General features: G+C 39.2%; 1 protein-coding gene across 1 annotated transcript; it reads left to right on the top strand.

Moving 5' to 3' along the window:
- The first annotated feature begins 567 nt into the window (after positions 1–567).
- On the top strand, positions 568–16,837 carry LOC144661628 (cubilin-like). The gene is made up of 14 exons (XM_078522433.1): positions 568–767; positions 1,460–1,480; positions 3,873–4,277; positions 4,895–5,308; positions 6,109–6,501; positions 7,316–7,723; positions 8,604–9,020; positions 9,994–10,319; positions 11,225–11,366; positions 11,550–11,902; positions 12,336–12,477; positions 13,309–13,689; positions 14,225–14,405; positions 14,891–16,837. The coding sequence occupies exons 1-14, from the start codon at positions 704–706 to the stop codon at positions 15,465–15,467; spliced, it is 4,224 nt and encodes a 1,407-aa protein (XP_078378559.1). The 5' UTR covers positions 568–703; the 3' UTR covers positions 15,468–16,837.
- The last annotated feature ends 1,915 nt before the right edge of the window (positions 16,838–18,752 follow it).

Genomic DNA, 18,752 nt, shown 5'->3' with positions numbered 1-18,752 from the left:
TTAGAAGTCTAAGAAACTTATTTTAAATCGTTCATAATCTAATTGTAAGCTTCGAGGCGATCCGTTTGAAAGATGCCGTAAGTCTACTAATTCTGCTAGAAAAACAAAGAGCTTCCTGTCGCGCCTTTGTTGTTGTTTTTCGTTTCATAAATCTCGTATTTTTTAAAAAAGAAAGTAAACATCTCTCCTGGCAAGATAAAATGTACTTGATGCTCAAACTCGATGCAATGCTATGCATGTTTCAGTTTGGCACCCACCAATCCTTATTATGAGTGCTACCGTAGTAGAATTATTTTAAACAGAAGAGGAGAACTCAGAAAACAACGCAATTCGATCACAGAGTGACATTTGGAAGACGTCGGTAAATATTCCCGACGGCAAATACGGGGCAGTTCCGCTTGTGTGGACAGTGTGTGTTCTTATGTAAATTACGATGACTACGAGTGTCTGTTACTTTTAAGAGAATTGCTTTTATGCAGCCAATGCTGTGATTGGTTAGACGGCGCATTCGTGCTAGAAGGTCATTGAAACGTTCCGGCTGATTAATATATGTGAAAATACCAGAGTGACCTCAAAGCCTCTTATGAAATCCGTGCTTCAATGCGCATCTGCATAAATGTTGTAACACCTGAGCACTCAACACAGACGGATTCACTCCTAGCATTCCTTCAGTGTTTCTTGAATTCCACTGGCTTCTGGGAACATGTTGCGAACATTTTCTCTTTTATTCCTGCTTGTCAATTGTGTCTTGGTGCTGATCTGGCTAGGTAAGTCATTCCTCTTCCTTTTAGAGAAGTTAAGTTGTTTAGATTTTACCTTTAACAATAATTTTGTTGAAACTTTGGGCATAAGTTATGCGGCACCGGTACCTCGAGATGCACGTCTCTTTAGTAATTGCTTTACGAATATTTTAATCGTCGTTTGTTTCTTCTAATTAGTACAAATGGAAAGTATTCACAAACTTTCCCGAAGACCAAAATACTGGACAGATGTGTGTTCAAAAGTTAGCCAAAGTAAAAATCTTTGTTCAAATCCCAAACAAAGACTCGACAAATGCTCTTCGGCTGTATTTAGTTATAGAAAGTTGTTGATTCGTCTCCACTTTAAGAGCTTTCGTTTCGTTTTGAAGTATCTTGCATCATATCTGCAAAGAAACTTCTGCTCATATCTTGCTCTCTCGAGCGCTTAATGTCAGTCAACAATCGAATAACAAGTAGGAGGTAATTGATTTGTCAAATTTACAGTCGATGTCTTTGTCACGAGTGAAAAACTTCGCACTCGCTTCGTGTCGATCGCCGCGTTAATCGTGAATCAAATTCAAATATCAACAAAGAACTCGGCTCACTTAGCCGTCACGTTTCTCTTCGTGAATATTAAATGCCCGTTAAAGGAACATCTTACGCATGCAATTTCCTGATTTGACACTAACATCAATATCGTCTGATTTATCTCTTATCAGGTGCTGAAGCACAGCTCGTAGGTGAGTAGTTTTCAACACTTAATTAGCATCCATTTAGTCAAATCATCACGTTAGTAAAAGTCAATAAAATATCCATGGCGATGAAGTGGGAACGCAAACCTGCGAGAAGGTGTTAATAGAATGTGCTAGCTGCTGTAAAGAGAGCAGGCTGTCTGTGGCGGAGGCGTGATACATTAGCGTGATAATGTTCACTGATTGACGGGTTCGATTTGTTTCACATCGATGCTTGGCGTTTTGCGGTTATGCGATTGCTCTTGAGGTCGGAACAATCCCTTTTTCGCTGGAAGTACTAAAAAAATTGATCGTCCGCTCCTTCGGAAACGAATGGGCTAGGTTTCTGTCTTTGTAGATTGTTCCAAAAAAGCCCGGGGGAGGGTACTCCTCTATACAAGATTTATTAATATGTTCTGCGCCAAGGTGGCTATAAGTTTGAAATTGCTTGAAATAAGATTATAAATCTTACGTTTGTGACATCTGAATGGTTCAAGTTTAGCTACAGGGAACAGTGGGGCCGTGTGCACGTTTATTTTTTATCTTACCCATAACTTGGGGTATTGATCTTCAAAAGAAAAAGGGAGAGAGAGACGTAACATCACTGATAACATCACATATCACTGATTAGGTTAAGGGCTAATAGATACCGCTTCAGGTGTATAACACAAGCGGAAGCGAGCTTTCAGGTTTAAAATTTAGTACGGAAATCATGTATGTTGATACAAAATAGGGATAGTATCTCGGGGCACTCTGCCACCCTAAATTCCCTAGGGTATCCCCCCGGACGAATTTGCAGAGACTACCAGTGAAACGTTTTGAGGCGTGTTTAAACCCTCCTGCTTTTCTCGTGCATCGTCCGTTTTACTTTCTTTCTCGTGATTTTCAACATGTGCACCGTCTTTATGTCAATATAATTAATTACGACCGCTAAAATCTTGTTTATTTCAAAAATTGTTATAGTGTTAAGCCCTTAAATGGTGCGGTAAAAGACCAACATAGAATCAATTAGCGTATTTGAGCAATTAATTTGAACAGTACGTGACAAAGTGAAAAGGGATTTTATATTTCATTTATTTAAAAGCTTATCATAGTTTATCGAACCGACTAGAACAAAAATGGTTACACGAGGATTAGAAAATCTTGAACACGGTCGATTTAAATGTGGTGACCTCTCGGTGGGGTTATTTAAAAAATGTAATCTCTTCAAAATATTCGCAAACAAAATTCTGATCTGTTTTCCTTTGCTTACGGCAGAGCCCTTAGAAGATAATTTAAAACTAGGTTAACCACGAGTAACTCATCCCAGAGACTCTAGTACAGTCTTTTCGTTAGAGTAAGAATGGCAAGTTGTTTACGCCAGTTCATCGTGTTATTTTGTTTAGGGCTTAGCTGAGCCCCTGCCCACGAAATTGTGTTTAGGATGTTCTATAACGTCAAGTGTTTTCGTAGCCTACAACAGACGTGGGAAAGGACAACACTTTATTTCACAAGCCTTCGCTAGCCAATAAACATGCCAAGAAGTATTTAAAACTTTTCTGCACTTCGACCTTTCTTTGTTTTGTATCCATCTAGTTAAAACAACTTTAGAACATTGCTTGAATCACTTTTACATTCAAAGATGTGCTCGGCGTCTCACTGCGCATACAAAATGTCTTTCGTAAGTGTTTTTGACACAATCTTCGTTCGACAGTGTTGACACAGATGTGAATCGTACGTATTCACAAACAGTGGCTTATTGTCGTTGTTAGATATCGCGAGAATGGCAGAATGCAATCAATTATTTGAATCTTAATGACTTTGTTTTAATTGCCTTTCCATTGTTCTTTTTAGCCCCCAGCTGCCTTTCTCGTGTATTGTTTCCCCTATTAATTACGCTTTTGTCAAAGGATTAGTTGATTTTCTTTCTCTCCTTTGTCATAATTTCATTTTGCGCTCTTTGTCAAACTTTCGACCAGTTTTGCGGGCAAATTTTTGTTGCATTCTCAGCATACTGTCCTCGAGAAAATCCGCAAAGAACGCATAAGAACGGTCACCCTTCAAAATCGTTACCACTTCTTTTTGCCAAATGTTAAACAACTCGAGATTAACCTGCCCAATAAACTATTGTAAAGTTGAAACTTGGGATACAATATTTAGCAACAAGTATTGGTCTCGTAAAGTCTCATTCTTTGTCAAAGCTATGAGCGCGAGGACAGAACTGCCCGTGATATTCTGACACTGGTCATACGAAAAGTGCTTTGTTTAGCAAAATCCTTGAGTTTTCCATTCTTTATATACATTCGGCAATATAGCTTCTGCCAACACTCTCCTATTTCCTTATTTTTATGTAAACGTAAATATACCTTGACATATGCTAAGGTCTACACTAAACGGATGCGTGTACTCATATCTCTTTCAGATGACTGTGGTGGACTTATGAAAGGCGGAAGCGGGACCATACAGACACCAAACTATCCTCTCGACTACCCAGTGGATAAAGTTTGTGCTTGGGTTATAGAAACACAAAAGGGTGATAAAGTTGTGCTTACTTTTGAAGCGTTTGCCCTTGAAGACAACTCTGTTTGCCAGTACGATTACGTCATTATACGTGATGGTTCGTCGTCTAAAAGCCCGATGATTGGGAAATTTTGCGGCACAAGCAGACCAGCCACCATTACTTCCACCAGCAATTATATGTGGATTGGTTTCCGATCAGATTCGTCTACAACAAAAATGGGTTTTAAGGCAACCTGGAGGGCGGAAAAGTATGCCGTCACCACACCAGCGACTAGAAAGACGCTACCTCCACCTGTTGTTCCAGAAGGTTTGTTGTTTGAATGAATAAAAAACTTTATTTAAGTGCAAAGGTGGTTAGGTTTCTGCTGGAAAAACACATTGACTGTTACTGTGCCATTACTAACTATTTCATCAGCTCGATATACTATTACTGATTTCAAAGGACATAGATATACTCGCGAAAGTGAATGGGAGAACTCGAAACAGCTGGTCAGCTGAGTTGGCGAATGAAAATAAGCAAAAATCATTCAAGCAAAGTTCATCAAGGAAAGATGAAAGAAAAACGTTTGCAGATAAGAAACAAAAAATACAACTCTGAACTCACTCGGCGAAAACAGCAGCTCTTCTCAAAACTTTTAAACTATTAAAGTGGAAAGGAAACGCAAATTTCTGTGAAAATCGTACTGTGAAACAAGAGTTAGCCAACTGCCGTAGTAAAATAACTTAAAACGGATAACTACCGGTTTTGTTAGCCTGCCAATGCCGCAGACAAACAAAGTTTACTCCTCCTTGCAAGGCACAAGGCAATAATCATATGCTTGTTATACAATTTCAGATGCGTGATCGTGCGAACTGTCTTTCCGCAACTGTCATGTGTGTTTGTTAGTGTTGCTGTTTTGCGTAAGTATTTGTAATTTTTTTTAGGATGTGGTGGCCATATGACTGGTGACGGTCAAGAATTTACGTCGCCGAATTACCCCAAATCATACCCTGTCAACAGCGAATGCATGTGGACCATAGTCACGGCTCCTGGAGACACTATTCAACTGACATTTCACGACTTCCACTTAGAAAATAACGGCGTTTGTCGCTATGACTTTGTGGAAATCAGACAAGGCAGTACTCGCCACTCGCCACTCTTTGGAAAATATTGTGCGAGTACAATTTTTTCACCCATAAACTCAACTGGAAACTCACTCTTCATAAGGCTTGTATCCGATGGAACAGTCAGTGAAAAGGGATTTCGAGCTACATGGAGAAGGATATCACATAGTACTCCCACAATGCCAACTACCCGAGCTTCTACCACCCGGACTCCCACCACACAGCCAATAAAAGGTAAGCACTGTTAGCCTCATATTTTTATCTTTAATACTGTTGACTGAAGTGAGTGTACGCTCTCCTGATTAGATTTTTGCCTAGACTGTCGTTTTTAAGTTCCACAAACTCTGCTTTAGAAATTTGTTATGAATTTATTTATTTCGTTTCAAGCGCGCACAAGGACTCAGCGTATCAAAATAAGCTTAATTCAAAAAAAATCTTTCATCGCAACCATTTGATGCAGTTTTTTTTCCTTTCAAATAAGTCCGGTCACGGTGAAAGCGGGCCTGTTAATTGTGTTCCTTCTCATATGTTTGTCTCTGCGTTTTCTGTCCAACTGTGGTGGACGTGAAAATTCATTTTTGTGATCCAGCCTCAGTAAATTTTCATAATGATCATTTACGAGAATCATATCCCCTCTTTTAACCATCAGATATACCTAAAGAAGACATTAAACTAACGTTAATTTTTCGTTCTTACGCGTGGTCGAGCGAAGTACGGCCATTGTCGGGAAACGGGAGTTTGCCGGTACAATTAGTACATAGGTTTTTTTTGACCAATTTGACCAATCATCGCGCGCGTAGTATCCGAGTTATTTAATAATCGCTGATTGAACACGATCGCCCGCTCGTTGCTCATTTAAAGATTAATTTTTCTTCATTTTTGGCTTAAAGTACGTAAAATTGTAGGTTTTGGACTGCAGTCGTTTAAGAGTTTCTACTAAAACAATTTGACTACTCGCTCATAGAAAACTCGTGCTCGTAGTCCAATTGTCAAGTAAAATGATGTAACAATTGTTTCTCGTTTTTTATTCTCAGAATGTGGAGGTGTCTTAAATGACGAAAATGGTGAAATAACAAGCCCAGGTTACCCAAACCAGTATCCGTTAAACAAGGAATGTACCTGGATCATTTTGGCACCTGACGATAAAAACATCGAACTACAGTTTCGAGAATTTGAGCTCGAGAAACACTCTAGCTGCCGCTATGACTACTTGGAAGTCAGAGATGGCGATGGACCACAAATGCCTTTGCTTGGCAAATTCTGTGGTGACGTGGTTCCTTCTACTGTCAAATCCTCCGGAAATGCTGTGTACATAAAGTTTTACTCCGATGGGCTCACTCCCAAGCGCGGATTTTCGCTTAAATGGGAAACCTATAAACGGCAGGCCCCGCCACCTGGGCCTCCGCCCTCACCCGATGGAAACACAGGTAAACTGAATTCTGTGAACAATCTGATTTTACAGCCCTGTAGTAGGAACCGAGTTTGTTCGAGTTTGTACAGTAAAGAACTAGGGGACACTGTCCTATCAGAAAATGAAGCCCTCATGTAAATACGCAATTCGCCCCTACAATTTTATAACTGCCCTCGAAAGCTCATTTCTCCCGGTTTGCAATGCAAAACATAACTTTCACTTAGAAATATCTTGCGAATTAAAAAAACTTCCCCATCTTTTTCCTTCGTCTACTGTGTTACCTCCAAACCCCCAAGGATTGAAAATTTCCCATTTCCGTAAATTCAGTATACAAATCTTTTTCTAAGTCACGTTCTTTAATCTACTGCGGATCTTTGTGTCGATAATTTTTAACCACAATGTGTAGTTTCCTTAGATAAATTTGGGTTCACAGTTTCCCTGGCGCCTCCCTGGGAAGGCCTTTAGTAATAATCAATCAAGAAACTCTCTATCGCACTGATTGGTTAAAATAAGTCACATGGCGCACCTCTACTACGATATTCCTAGTTCAAAGAGATAATGTCCTTAGTAGTGGAGAAGCGCGTTAGTGGTGTTTGCTGTTCATGTAAGTACGAGGGTAGAATGGCCGTGGTAGTTTTCCGACAGAAGTAAAATGATAAAGGAAACAATGGTTCAGACGATATAAGTAAAATAAAACAGTTAACACAACGTAAACGCCAACACTGGGCTAATGCTGCTTAGTGGCTGCTTACTGCCCTGAGAAATGGATTTTCGTATGGGATAGTCAGCAGAAACACTGGTTCATGTTTGTTTCTTATTGTTTCCTGCAGCTTGTGGTGGCACATTTACCAAGATGTCTGGTGTTATACAGAGCCCGAATTATCCAGAGAACTATCCGGTAGACGTGTTGTGTCAGTGGGTTATCCAGCTACCACCGCAATACAGAATACGCTTAGAATTTATAGACTTTCAGTTAGAGAAAAGCACAAGCTGCCAGTATGATTTTTTGCTTGTTATGGACGGCACTCCGTCCTCTCCAACTGCCCTTGGGACATTTTGTGGCAACTCAAGCAGAAGCCTTGTGGACTCTAAGACCAATATAATGACCGTTGTGTTTAAGTCGGATACGACCAAAACCAAGAAAGGATTTGAAGTCTACTGGTATGCCCAGCCGGCCATTATTGATGGTACGCCATCTCCATCGCCTTCTCCTAAACAGCCATCGACAAACGTAACAGGTGAGTACAACAATAACGGCAATCATGCTTTAAATGTTAGAATTGAATAATCAAAGAAAAACAGGAATTGGTAAAATCTACTCTTAAAAACTAAAAAATAACTTATCTGGCTTATTTTTAAATAAGCTTGGAATGTTTTTTCAAATGCCGTGAATGTTTGTACGTTTACTGTGGGTACTTTTTGCGTTCCTTTAAGGTAAGCTTCCCAGTGATATTGCATGGGTTGGGATGAGGTCAAAAAACAAGATTTCACTTTGTCTAACACTAATTTAAACAGCGTATCAGCGAGATAAACGCAGCCAGAAGGTGTACAAAATTACTGCTAGCCAAGTGTCGTGTTGGTACGTTGTTGTTGTTGTTTTCAAGCTCGCATACTCGTTATCGCGGATTCAAGTGTGGAAACATAATCGTAAAGCCTCTGCTTGCAGGCTCCGTGTTTTGACAAAAGTAAGCACGTTGTTATACCGAGTCTCCCGGTAGTAACTATGAATTTTTAAGTCAAATTACTCTGACGTAGACAATGCTCATTACGGTGATTTTTTTTTTTTTCTTAAAAAAACTTAGACTTGCAGGGTAAACATTTGGCTTTATGTTTTAGAGCGGTTTTCACTTGAATATCGAAGGTAACTTAATTGCTTTTACTTTGGTTTTGCATTACTACGCTCATCGCGCACTTAGTGACCTTTACATGTAATTACTTCGAGTTTTGATTGGTTTACTGAATTGTAAGTGTCCCTTGTAATTAGTCAGAGTAATTACTTTGGTTTTGGTTTTTGCTCTTATTGAGAGAGAAAAGTAAAACCATATAAAGGTTTCGTTCTTAAAAAGGCGTAAGCATGCCGACAACATTTCTAACTGATCAGTATTGTTTAATTTTTAGAGTGTGGAGGAAAACACATGCGTCCAAGTAGTGATATCTTCTCACCTTATTACCCCATCTCCTCGTTCGATCCCGTGGATTGCGTGTGGGTTTTGTCAGTTTACGATGGAAACATAATTGCGATTGGTTTCAACGAATTTAAATTGGCGTTCAGTGAGAACTGTGATTCTGAGTATGTGGAATTGAGGGACGGGGAATCAGCCGACTCTCCTCTACTGGGACGGTACTGCGAGTCTGCACCGATGGTGGTAATTGGTTCTAAGAGCAAGATGCGGATGCGCTATTACTCGGTTGGAACGGGAAGTGAGGGATTTGAAGCGACATGGACTACAATGGTGCAAACAATGAAAACGATGAAACCGCACGGTGGGGATGTGGGCAATGTGCAAATAATAGAACCCCTTCCTCATCCACCAAGTAAGTTTCACCTTATATCTTAAAACAAATCAATATCTAAATTCTCCCTATAATGTCAGGAAACTGTCATGTGAACAAGTTTCGAGAGTGAAGAAGAAACTCAGCAAGTAACGGATGTTTTAGAAGTGTTCATCGTTTAATTGACCACGAATTATTCTTGGTTTCTTTTCGTGATGAGCCCCTAACTGCCATGCAAACTGTCATGCAAACAAGTTTTGAGAGTAAAGAAACTCGTCAAGTAGCGGATGTTTAAGAAGGGTTTATCGTTAAAGTCAGCACGTCTTATTGTTGATAGATATTTAGAAATACATTTCTTTTGTAAATTTCTCATTGAGCTCCTATAAGAATTACCAATATCATATTATTCCGTGATTAGCTCTTTACCTTTGATGTAATCAGTAGACACCAGCATATCTAGGATAATTGTGTGTTGCGATAAATATAGGCTCAATTGTTGACGAGACGTTCAATATACCACTCATCCAGCTATCATACAATCTCGCCTCTAATTGCACCGAGGCAAATACAAAAATATAAAAATAAAACGGTTACAAAAAAAGATTATAGCGTTGTCTTTTCAAAGATGTAATTTTCTGAGGCCTACCTAATATGTGTTATATTAAGAAATACATTGTTCAGTTATAGTGTAGTAATTAAGCGATGCAACATAAGATAAAGATATTTGACTTTGAAAGGACCCTTTCTTTTATCGGTCGTCGAGCGACAGAAGCAAAACCAGAATACGTGAGGAAAAAATGAAACAAACTTTACTTGCCTATTTTTTCTCGTGTGCCTACGTGGGATTGCTTGTAGAAAAATACATATCGGATGTGTAATACAGTAGCACATCTTTATTTCAGTCGAATTTCATTTCGATTTAGAAAACCGCGATTTCGAAGCATTCTACAATAAACACCATTCCTGCTTTACCGATAAATACTGATTTTTAGCGTTGTTTCTTTCTTTTTGGAAGAAAAATGCGGGGACGCTCTTGGTTTTGAAAATGGTGAAATCAAAGATGGCCAACTGACGGCCTCTTCAGTGTGGATGAGTGTGAACACATTTGGTCCTCAACAAGCTAGGCTTAACAACCAAAAGTGGCCGCAAGGCTGGAGTGCTGACCTAACTGATAAACAACCGTGGCTCAAAGTGTCCTTGCAGTCAGATTATGTGATTACTGGCATTGCGACGCAAGGTTATGGCAATCCTGTTTTCAAGGAGTGGGTTGAAAGCTATTTCTTAGTCTGGCTGGACAGTAAGGCCGGCGAAGTCTATTATCACGAGGATGGTAAGATAAAGGTAAGTGTATCCGCGGGTTTTCGGCATTTTCCATTTTGACCCTGCTTAATTTGCTAGATAATGTTTTAAAAAGTTGAAAGAAAGAAAAATACTGACAGGCAAAAAGCGTCTATCTGGCGTCTGTTTTCGTTTATGAATTGTTGTCATCTTTTGTTTGTCTAAAAAAACGGTGAGTTTGCTTTTTGCAAGTTAGGCGAGTGAACAATCTTAACGTCAGTCTTTAGACTATGTGATTAGTAACTTCATTTATTATATACCACACAAGTGAAATGAGCTTTTCGTAAGTGGACAGCTCTTCTTACGGCCGCCTTGTTTGAAACCCCATTTTAACTCCTATACAAACTCTGTATTTTTGCATTCTCGTAAGCGGACATTCCCGTAAGCGGCCGCGGACACTTTCAGAGATTATGACTTTTAAACTTTTTTCTTTGTTTTTTAACCCCCGTAAGCGGACACCCCAAAGAAAATCCTGTTCACAATCTCTGTAAATTGTTTTTTTTTTTTTTCAATTAACTTCACATCTCCGTTCAGTAATTACAGGACCATATTTCAGTGTTTGTTTTGGTCGTCATCCACGTCCGCCCTGTTATTGTTAGCTGGGCAAGCTCTCTCGACCAGTTACGGACACTTTTTTCGCCTCCCGAGGGTGTCCGCTAACGAGAGCTTCGACTGTAGTTAACTCGGAGGTGACTAGCAAATTACTATTCACCTCCGAGCAGCTGAAGAGAAACAAAATTTCCCTTGTCGCCTTGGTTACCGAGAGTCATGCTTTGGTCCGCTTGTTATTCGTTATTGGTCGGCTCGGTAAATATCGAACACTATATTTACATCCATTTCGGTGAATAATTGTAAGGTATGTGTCACGGTCTTTTTCCCAAATCCTAAGAACTACTATTTATTTCTAGGTTTTAGATGGAAACAGTGATTACGATACCGTTGTTCGTCATGTGCTTAAGGAGCCCTTTTTAACTAAACAAGTGACTGTCCGACCCAAACTGTGGAAAGGCAGCGTTGGTCTTCGAATGGAGTTGTATGGATGTAAACTTGGTAAGCATGCTAGCGGCTTTGTTAAAAGCGTTTGTAAGGAATGTGTAAGGACAAAACAGTTTTTTTGATGATTTTCCCTCACCCAACACCAGGATTAAGTCTGCTAAACCTTATTACTAGCTTCCTTTCAAGGGATAGTAACAGTTTCTTTAAAATGTTCAATTTATATACTCCTTTATTCAGATGATTGTCAGGAACCACTTGGATTAGAAAACCGAAACATTAAAGACCAACAACTGACAGCATCTTCCGCTTGGAGCGATGATCAAGAAAAGTTCGGTGCTCACAGAGGAAGGCTCAATTTGGATCGCTGGCCTCAGGGATGGACAGCTAACGTAGAAGACACATCTCCGTGGTTTGAAGTAAATTTGAACGACCATTTCATTATAACGAGCGTAGCTACACAAGGGTATGGAGGGACGATTGATCAGTGGGTAGAGAAGTACCGATTGTCTTGGGAAAATGAAGAGGGAGATTGGCATAATTATTCCCTTCCTCATCGTGTAAGCAACTCAGCAGTCCACTGGAAGAACAAGGTAATTTTATTTTCACAGCGAAACGCACAAAAACAGAGATCTACATTTTTTAAACATAATGTACACTTAAGCCCTGTTTTATGGACGCTCATTTATTATTTTAAAGTCAGTAATTTCAGTCCTTAAAACTTAAAACTCTTTCTCTTTCACTTGCTCGTCATCACGATGATGATTTGAACCACCAACACTCACATCGTATGACCGGCTACGGACGGACTATGTATGCATGAAACCCAGGCAATTTTATCCAGGTAGCTGGAATTACCTATCATACAGTACGAGTATACGATTTCTTGTTTTTGGTTTTCTTGCTTTTGGTTTCAGCGTCCTTATGTAGTTGGACCTTTGTCTAGTATATTGTGCATAACTGGTCGTGATAACCGACGTAGTTAGCCTCCTTTGCACTCAATTTCTTGTTTTCTCTTTTTTGCAGGTATTTCATGGTAATAAAGACAGGACGACAGTGGTATCGCACACTCTGTGGAATGCCATTAAGTCAAGCAAAATCCGTTTTTGGCCCCTGGTCAAGCACAACTTTGTTTCCATGCGAACGGAATTGTACGGTTGTATGGGAGGTGTGTAGAGGTCTCTCTTTTCTCTCCAAAAATTCAGCGTTAAGTGCTACAGTAAAAACCCGCGAGTAAGAACATAATTTTTTCCAGTTTAGCCTAAACAGGTTCTTATATATAAATGGTAGTTAACACAAATTTAGGCTATTCAGGTTTTTAATAGGTTCTGAAGAAAATTTCCATTGATGCTAATAGAAGTTTTATTGGTATTCGGCCTATTCCTTATATAAAATTTGCAAACCACATAAGTGATAATAAAAAGGTGAAGCACTAATCATTAAGAATATGACCTTATATACATGCAAAGTAGTAATTTGTCCAAACTTATTTCCCAAACGTAAACATTTTTCATCAATTCTAGTCAAATAAGAACCTTTTTCCAAATTTGAAAATAAATTAAAAATGAGGTCTTATTTGCAAATTTTGGCCTAGCAGGTTCTTAAATGTCAGGTTCTTACTCGTGGGTTTTTACTGAATTTTGTACATGCTTGAAGATCTTTAATGGGTAATTCTAGTATTGATCTTAAATGATATAGTTATTCTTTAATATAAACATTTCCTCTTTTAACATAACTTCGGGTACGTGTCATGTGTTGTATATCAAATATATTTTAAAAACCTATTCGGTTATGTTTCACTTCACTATAGCATTATGAAGATTATGCTTATTGTACTTGGCATCATAGGTTGGCAGCAATATTGAATTTAAGTGATTCCATTCCTATCAGTGTATCTATAGGGCCTCTTCTCTAAACAGAGTATCTCTGTATTACATTAACAGCGGGAGGTTTCGTGTGGTTTATGTTTATGTTTGCTTTTTTACTATAAATCTAACAGAACCATCAAGAGCTGTAACAGAATGTACAACAGTTGGTCACCGCTTGAGTGGTGAATCAAATCCACCCAGCAAAAAGGATTGTCAGTGGCATGTCACTTCATCCAAGGAGGACGGCACGGTAACGCTCAAGTTCACAGCTTTTGACTTTTCAAAAAGCGATCCTTCCTGCAGCAAGGACTATATTGAAATCAGGAATGGCCTTACTAAACACGCTCCTATGATAGGAAAATATTGCGGGGGCAAGATGCCCGCTCCAGTGCAATCCTCAGGAAATGGTCTCTGGGTGCGTTATGTGGTGTCTGGTGATGTAAAAACTAAGGTTGGCATGACTTACCACGATGGTCCTCAGAAGTCTTATCAGGGTGATGAAGGAGAAAAAGGTATATTATTTTTCCTGTTTTCACTCCTAAAATGGTAAATACCAAGGGTTGAAATGAAGTGCAATGTTCTCATTGCTAAAGAAACTACGACAAAAAAAGACCAAGATGGATAGCATTCTCATAGAACCAAAATGTGCCTGTGTGTATTAGCCGTAATCATGGACACTGTAACAATGTTGTCTATTCTTGGTCTACTGTAATTTCTGGTTGTCCTGGCAACCATATGGTGTTTGGTATTAGAACGTCTTCTTTCTTTTCTTATTTCCCTTTTTTGGCATTTTGTATTAGAAAATGTGCCCTATCGCCCACGATAATCGCTAGCCTGCGTTGCAGACGAACAAAATCCCGGTATAGCTAGATAATCGCATGATTATTCTAATCGGTCTAAGAACTTCTTTCTTTTCTTATTTTCCCCTTTTGGCATTTTGTGTTAGAAAAATGTACCATGTCGACCAGGATAATCACATGATTATTTTTTATCGGTCTAAAGTGAATTAAACCGTCTGATAACTTTTTGTGCCATTGTAATCTCTAGGGTGTGGAACTCGAAAACATCCCACCCCTCCCAGACAACCTGACGGAAGTGTGTCCAAACAATGGCCCGGACAGTGGCCCTGGCAAGTTGCCCTTTTGCTGATGGGACAGTCTGTTCAACAGTGTGGTGGAGCTCTCATTGCACCTCGATGGGTCCTCACAGCAGCTCACTGTTTCAAACGGTAATCTACATTTCTTCGATTTTTGAGACTCACTCGTTTTTTCCAGATATATACACCATCTTTTTGAAAGATACATACATGTACAGTGAAACCTGTTGTAATTTTTTCAGTTAAACTCTCAACCTCGTTCCACGGCGTTTTCTTTGTAGTTCCAAATTACCAAGGGAAAAGCCCTGGAAAACCGGTTGTTCCACTCTCAAAAACTTGTTTTCCGAAAGGCCAAGGAAAAAATACAATAAATGTAGGCTTGACACACAGTAAGAGTAAAATCAATAAAAACATAGAAACAAGTAAACAAATAAACAAGATAACTTGCTTTTGCTTTCTCGGCAGTATAGGGACAACGCCCTTTTGTCGTTGTCGACCTAGTGTCCATTTCTAGTGGAAAACAGTTATCTTTTCTTTACTCTTACCGTTAGCTCCGTATACACTTTACGAACTGAAAAAACACTTTTCCCAATAAAACTCTCGACCCTCATTTACAGGTTCAAGCAGCCTTTACAGTGGGTCATACGTGCCGGAGAATTTGATCTCACGCGAAAGGAAGGTTCCGAACAGAACATACGAGCTGAAGCAATATATGTTCATTCTTCCTACATATCTGCTACAAACGAGAATGATATCGCTTTGGTGTACCTCGAAAAGCCAGTACAGTTGAACGACATGGTTGATGTGATTTGCCTTCCCAATAAAGGTGACGTTCAGCCTGGAAGCTCGTGTGCTTCAGCTGGTTGGGGGTTTACACCCAATCTCCATCATACATCTGCCCCGCTAAGATCGCAGGTGGTACCCATAGTGTCCCGCCAGGACTGTAACAGAGTCAGTTCCTACGGCGGTCTTGTAACGGAAGGAATGATTTGTGCAGGGTTTGAAAAAGGCGGCGAAGATAGCTGTTACGGAGATGGTGGAGGTCCTCTAATGTGCCAAACTTCGCAAGGAAAGTGGGTTGTTGGCGGAGTCAATAGCTGGGGACAAGGCTGTGGACTGCCTGGCAAGTATAGCGTGTACACATTCACGGAGAAGTATCGAGACTGGATAAACCGACACATGCAAGCAAACTGATCTTCCCCAGTTGTGCAATATAAATGAACGCTAAACCAACATTTCAGTCAACTCTGCTATTCCATACTTTTAGCGGGCACCGCTTGGCTTGCTGTTTCGTTTGCAACACGCAAGGGCTGCTCGTCTTGTTCAATTTGCAGCGTGAACACCTCAATGGGAAAGTCTCGACAATACACTTCGATCTTTTGTGAGACATTGTAAAAGGGAATGTTTATGTTACATTCAATTTATTATAAGCGAACTAAACCTTTTTTTGTTCCACTATTTGTTGATGTGAGATCAGAGGTTAAGCCTGCGTTGACGTTTATATTTAAAATTAACATTTCTCGCTGCAAATATCACATCGCATTTTACAAACTTCAGTCCTTGAGAGAAAAGAAAATCACTGATTTTCTTTCGGTTGCGACAGCGTAGGAGCTATCAACAGCTAATCAAAGTCTTAAGCGGTGTAAATCATATATTTATAAGCTGGTACTTAGCTAAAACGTAATCTCGCTCTGATAAGATTACTGAAGTGCTTCCGGTCTTGTTATGAATAGGGCGCCTTCAAGCCTGTTTCAAGTCTGGTGATTTACGTTAGCACGTAGTTATGACGTGTAAAATTCTCTTATTTGGCAAACTTTTCTCTTTGTGTAGAAACTGTGGTTTCCTGATTGTCGCGGCAATTTTTCCTGTCTGCGTTACCCTATTTTTATCCCAATAACGAACATTTTTTACTTATTTAATAATACTGAATCCGTGAATGAATTTATCAGCTATTTTAATACTGATGGATTGGTTGTATTTGCAATCCACATTATAACGAAATAAAAATGAACGCTTGTTGTTGTCAACAGTGGAATCTAAACCTCACGTGGTTTTGTAAATGTTTTATTTTGTTGACAAGACCGCACTTTCATCTTTAGGTAAATTTTGAGTATTTTTTTGATGATGAGAGAGAGAAAGCCTTTATTTAAATAGGGCTACTCCATCAGCTTTTACAATAAAAACTGTTATCAATAGAGGCCCTAAGGTAGATCTTTTATCGATTAATTCGATCTTGCTATCCCGTGAAAATTAGCAACTTTTCAAACTGTTAATAAGAGTGATAAGATTGAAGAAGACTTAACAGAACACTGATATTAAGTGAGCTAACTTACCGAGAACATGAATACCAAAACACCAAAAAATAGAAAATTGTCCTTATTAAAACCTCCAATAGGGATTAGTTTAGCAGGTGTGAATAAGAAATTTCATGAAAAAATACGAAGCGAACTATTGCTTTCCCCGTGAACAGTTAAAAATAGTGCTCACTGATTAGGAATAAACCGCGCCAGGAATGTTCGTGAGATTGTACATGTAGCAAAATCAATAAAATTATATTAATCGTTTGTCTCGCGATGTTAAATCACGGCATAGTTCCCACGGTCAGATAAACGTCCAAAAACAAAGTTGTTTTTTTTTATTGTCGGGGAAATTCAAGAAATTTTTAATCAGGTCATAGAATTTTTCAATCTTTTGCTTCAAAAGGTCAAAAAAAGTCGGTAAAATGAAAAGCTTGGACTCAGCATTGTTCTCTCAAGCGGAAATGCAAATTGATTTTTGTGGCGCCCTCTGCCACCAATTTGAGTTTTAGTAGCTGATCAGTTTAAGCCACAGGAAACGAAATAGACAATACAAGGAACGATGTAAAAGAAAGATGCGTTTGGCTCAGTCCTGGCGAAAATCGGTAAGTTTGGGTGTTGTTTTCCTTTCAGTAATGTATAGGGGATTCAGATAAAGATCGCGGGTTTTCGACCGTTTGGTATTCGTCATTGGTGGGCTGCGATTGGTGGATCTCGATCGCATCTTGATGACTAGTCACTTGATGAATTTCTTTGTATCATATCGTCATTCTAGTTGAATTAGTGTGTCGACATGCTTTATTCTCCTCACACCCACTCGTTCGATGCTCGAGTGTTTGAACGTTTTCAGTTCCGTCCGTACGTTAATCCTACCTCTCCAGCCTCGAATGAGAATTCAGTACATTCTGCCAGATATACGACAGGGTTTATAAATGAGAAGCACGTGTCATCGAAGCTTTGATCTTTCGAAGGAACGTCTTTAAGATTAGCAACCAATACAAGCTCATTCCAACGTAAGCAACGCAAGTCGACGATTCAACCTTATCAGGCGTAAGTAAAGTATATGGCTGGCGTTGTAACGCCTTTTAACTCCGTTGAATTGCTAAGTTTTAATCGCACCGAAATGATTACTCAAAACGAAAATACTTCCTATCAATTAGCTTGATAAAATCATTGTCAATCGATAGTGGTATGGTATTTGTTCTGCAATTATATTGAGCGCTCTGTGGTTTGACCTTTGCGTTCATTTGGTGCTAAAAAGGGAATTCCTTTTAAATCGCATTAAGCATAAGCCAACAAATGTGATTATTCTTCAGGTTTTTAATATAGCATACCTACAGATAATTGAGAATACGTGTAGCAATCTAGTAGAGAATTAGTAGGAACAGTACTGGTTGCATATGGTAAATCGATGTTCATCAGTTCCTTTTATCTTATCGTGAGTTTAACAAAGTTCTTCAATGGAATCCCGATTATTCATAGCTCTAAAGGAAACGAAAATCAATTCGAGAAATCAGGGAAGTCGGGAATAAAATTTAAGTGTTCGACTAGCGGGAAGGGAAGCGGCTTTTGGTTTGAGTTGTCGAGGGGATTCGAAAAATCGATGGTTCAAGAAAATGAGGGTTTCAGTGTATGTTTGATATAATAGCCACTTTCCTTTAAGTTTGAACTTCAATAATCGAGTCTTTATTACATAACAAATAAAAGCAATCACTGCCCGCTTCTTGATGACTTGAGCCTTTTAACATAATGCTACGTTAATTAATAGGCGGAGTGTAAAGCAATACAGGTCAAGCTCAATATTTCAAGTATGCCTTCTAAAAATAACACTCGACTTATTTTATTTTGTCTATATCGCTGGAAACAAGTTTCTCTCCCGAGCTAAAAGGACATACACAATTAACAGGCTGAAAAAACACAACTTGATTGTTTTCTCTCAAGAGTAATATTTTTCTGACATCTTGGCTTTGTGTCTTGCCACTTTTCGGTGCTAGAAATTAAAAAGACGTTAATTGCTACCTAATGAGCTATAAATTACTTAGGCGCGTCAAATATACTTCCGCGCCAAAACGTGTTGAGTGCTTTGTTTGTGAGATTGCGTCGAAACACTATTGTTTCCCTGGCAATAGTGCACGCAAATAGCCGATGTTACGAAAGAACAATTTATGACTAGCAGGTCATC

The sequence above is a fragment of the Oculina patagonica genome, chromosome 7, assembly GCF_052425735.1.
Source record: "Oculina patagonica isolate OP01 chromosome 7, crgOcupat, whole genome shotgun sequence".
NCBI classification, from domain to species: Eukaryota; Metazoa; Cnidaria; class Anthozoa; order Scleractinia; family Oculinidae; genus Oculina; species Oculina patagonica.
This window is presented reverse-complemented; position numbering and strand designations above follow the sequence as displayed.

Excerpts from the sequence above, each read along its gene's own strand:
- LOC144661628 (XM_078522433.1), top strand. The coding sequence starts at position 704 with ATGTTGCGAACATTTTCTCTTTTATTCCTGCTTGTCAATTGTGTCTTG. Across the intron at positions 11,367-11,549 it reads GTTGTATGGATGTAAACTTG|ATGATTGTCAGGAACCACTT; the intron begins GTAAGCATGCTA and ends TCCTTTATTCAG. Across the intron at positions 14,406-14,890 it reads GCAGCTCACTGTTTCAAACG|GTTCAAGCAGCCTTTACAGT; the intron begins GTAATCTACATT and ends CCTCATTTACAG.